General features: G+C 37.3%; 1 protein-coding gene across 1 annotated transcript; it reads right to left on the bottom strand.

Annotated features, from left to right (window-relative positions):
* Positions 1 to 1,332: 1,332 nt before the first annotated feature.
* LOC150109285 (uncharacterized) lies at positions 1,333 to 2,871 on the bottom strand. The gene has a single exon (XM_090406977.1). The coding sequence runs from the start codon at positions 2,440 to 2,442 to the stop codon at positions 1,477 to 1,479; it is 966 nt and encodes a 321-aa protein (XP_090263103.1). The 5' UTR covers positions 2,443 to 2,871; the 3' UTR covers positions 1,333 to 1,476.
* Positions 2,872 to 3,201: the final 330 nt, after the last annotated feature.

Below are 3,201 nucleotides of genomic sequence, written 5' to 3'. Positions count from 1 at the left end.
CTACGCCAAATCTTGTACGTTGACAAGATTACTATCGTGCACATCTACATGTGCACGATAGTAATCTTATCGAGATGGCTGTTAGGATTCAAGTGTAGCGATTAACTGTAGCCATGTCCAATTTGTGTATACTAGAAATATTTTTCATTCACCCCTGATTCAAGAGTTGTGGCTCCTATGCCATAACTCTAAAGAAGGGGACCCTTACTGAGTAAGTTTTATGAGTCAGGTTATCAATATAGTTGGAGTCCCTTGTAATGTAATATGTCCTAAAACTATGGCTTGTCTAGCTTACGAGTAAATCTGGCTCTAGTTTCAGTTTATGAAAGTTTGAAGTCGTTTATAATACTCAGACGTTTGCAAAGTTTAAAAATGCGGCGACTTAATGTTTTTGTCTGCAGTTCTACTCGTTCATGCTATCGTACTTTTGTACGAAGAATGGGAAACCCGGGCTTAGAACATTAATAATGCTTAATTCAAAAAGGTCCCCCCCCCCTCTCCGTCTCGAAATAAGCTAGCCAAAGCTATGTTTACAATTCTATTCAGAAAATTTGCACGACTTATTTGGAGTGTATTCCAACCTACGTGTTTTATTTGGCATTTAAACACTGGTAGAATTTTATTTTTCCAAATAGAATGTTTCGAAGAACAAAGCTATTTTGACAAGTTGACACTGAATCGATATTTGCGCCTTCGGCCTATTTATTTTCGAACTCATTAGCATTCGTTTGAAGAGCGATTCGAAGTACAATGTCACAATTTTTCTATTTATGTTATACTGTGTAGGGACAGAACTACACTATTTGAATTTGTCACGTAATAACATACTAAGGAAACAAACAATTACGATATCAGAAGCGTTAGTTATGATAGTCGACATGAAATATTGCTGCGTCATCGTAAAGGCAGAGGGCACAAAAAGATTTTAGAAACTTAGATATTGACATGCTATGCGAATTAGTTGTATACGGGAAGTGTTTTTAGAACTCAAAAATCACAAACATTAATCGGCAAGTGTTAACCATCTCGCATATCTGACAACCTAAAACAAATTTCGCCCTTGAAAATTAGTTCACTCAAATCATTTATATAACTGGATTATTTACCACTCACAAAAAATTAAGCACTCGACAAGAATTTTCCCTCCGCTTGATCATTTCTCTTCAGAGATTCTAGAGAATCTTTTAAGCGACTTTTCCAAAGCCTAAATCTTATGTAAATGAAATTTGGGGGGGGGGTAATAAAACATATCTAAGTAAGTTCTTTCTTGATAATAAAGCAGATAAACTTATTGAAGATGTAGTAGCAATTCTCAAAATAGAGAAGAACCGCTTTTAGTTTCAAAAAAACGTTTTTATGACTGTTAGAATTGTTACAAACTTCAAAATGTTAATATGAAACAGTAACGAATTGTTAATACATTAACAACGAACCAAATTAGACGTAGATTTCACATAGGATATATTCTTCTTAGAATTAATGCTTATTAGTATCTCTTACCACCAGTACGGCCCTTTGGGAGTATTTTAAATCTTCCAGATTTCCTCCCCGCCAGTGTATTTTCGTATGTTTAGCCAAATGATCTGATCGGGAAAATCTCTTGTTACACACTAAACACCTATAAGGTTTAACTCCAGAATGAGATCGTTCATGCCTGGATAGTTCATCTGATCTGGAAAATTTCCAATCACAGTTAGGCCATCGACAAGCGAAAGGTTTTTCTCCCGTATGCCGACGTATGTGGGCCTTGAGATGGGTCTTTTTACTGTATTCCTTGTTACAACCAGGATAAGGACAAGAAAAGGTCTCCTTTTTTCTTGCGAGAAGCAACTCTTCGGTATTATTGGTACATGAAGGTAGTGACAACTTTCTCCGCGTGTTAGGACTTCGATTTTGCTGCTTAGTTCGAAGTATTGAATTCGATCGATGCACGTCTGACATCTTACAACTGACTCTTTTATTTTCTGCCTCAAGGCTATCAGTGGATTCAGGCAAATCATTTCTGCTAATAGGATAAGTAGTATTACCAAAAGATTCTGAAGTCTCTTTAAAAGAAGAGGATAAAGAGTCTAGTCGGACTCCTAGAACTACAAATCTCTCATCGAGGCAGGTAACGAAATCACCATTTTCATTAGGCTGCTTTAATTCGTTGACTTTGTAAGGAAGATTAAAGCAATCGCATAATTTATGGGTAGATTCCATAAACAACATATCTTGCGTTTCTCTACACACACTGCAGTTCCGATATTTGCATGAATAAACTATCATATCCGGTGATAAACCATCTTTTGGTAGATGCTCTAGATAATTTTCCAATTTACAATCACCCCAAAAGTGTGATTCGGTGTAGGGATCGGTCACATCGTCGGAAGCCGATATTAGCTGATGAAGAGTAAATTTTTCTCTTTGAATGGTGGACTTCAGTAGTACGGTATCCTCCATGGGTTAAACGGAATACATATACACAGTATTAAACAACGACAAATCCTTATTAATATACATGTAGAACTAAGCTGGGGCTTTTCCCAGCATAAGGGTATATAGTTAGGCCGCACTCACAAAGCGTCACACAGTTTTTAACTTGAAACATTAAACCCGGAACATACCTCAGAACAAAATGTTTAAGAACGAAGAAAAGCACAGCGAGGTAAGGTTCACTAGTGTCAGCCATCAATAAGGACTGGGCAAAGGTTAAAGAGTGTGATTGTTCATTTCCGATTTCATTGTCACTTTGAACCAGACTGTACGAATGGAAAGCAGTTTGTTCTACACAATCACAGATAGCTAGCTGATTTCCCCCCTTACCTTCCCCACTTCATAATCATAAGTTAGTTGACTTACTCATGTCATCAACTGCCACTCCTAGTCACATAACTCGGCAGTGTAGAGGTCGAGCCTTTAACGAGATTAACCTTGCGCTCTGTCAGCTGACGAATCATTCTTCTGTCAAGACTTGAGATATCGTAATGCGCTGCATGTTTGCAATACGTTTGTTTTGGACAAAGTTGTAGGGGATAACGGGAGGGGGAAAGAGAAGTGAATGCTTACAAGTTATCGAAATCACTTAATACTGCTTTCGGCAATCTATATCCTACTTCCTGAATAAAAACCTTTCTGTTTTATTTACTTGCTTCATTGGTTGTTGACGTGATAACAGTTCGACATTTCCATTTAAGTACATTTTAGTTCAGTGATAACACG

The sequence above is a fragment of the Typopeltis vanoorti genome, chromosome 2 (genome assembly GCF_054136105.1).
Source record: "Typopeltis vanoorti isolate ZY-2024b chromosome 2, IOZ_Tvanoo_1.0, whole genome shotgun sequence".
NCBI lineage: Eukaryota > Metazoa > Arthropoda > Arachnida > Uropygi > Thelyphonidae > Typopeltis > Typopeltis vanoorti.
This window is presented reverse-complemented; position numbering and strand designations above follow the sequence as displayed.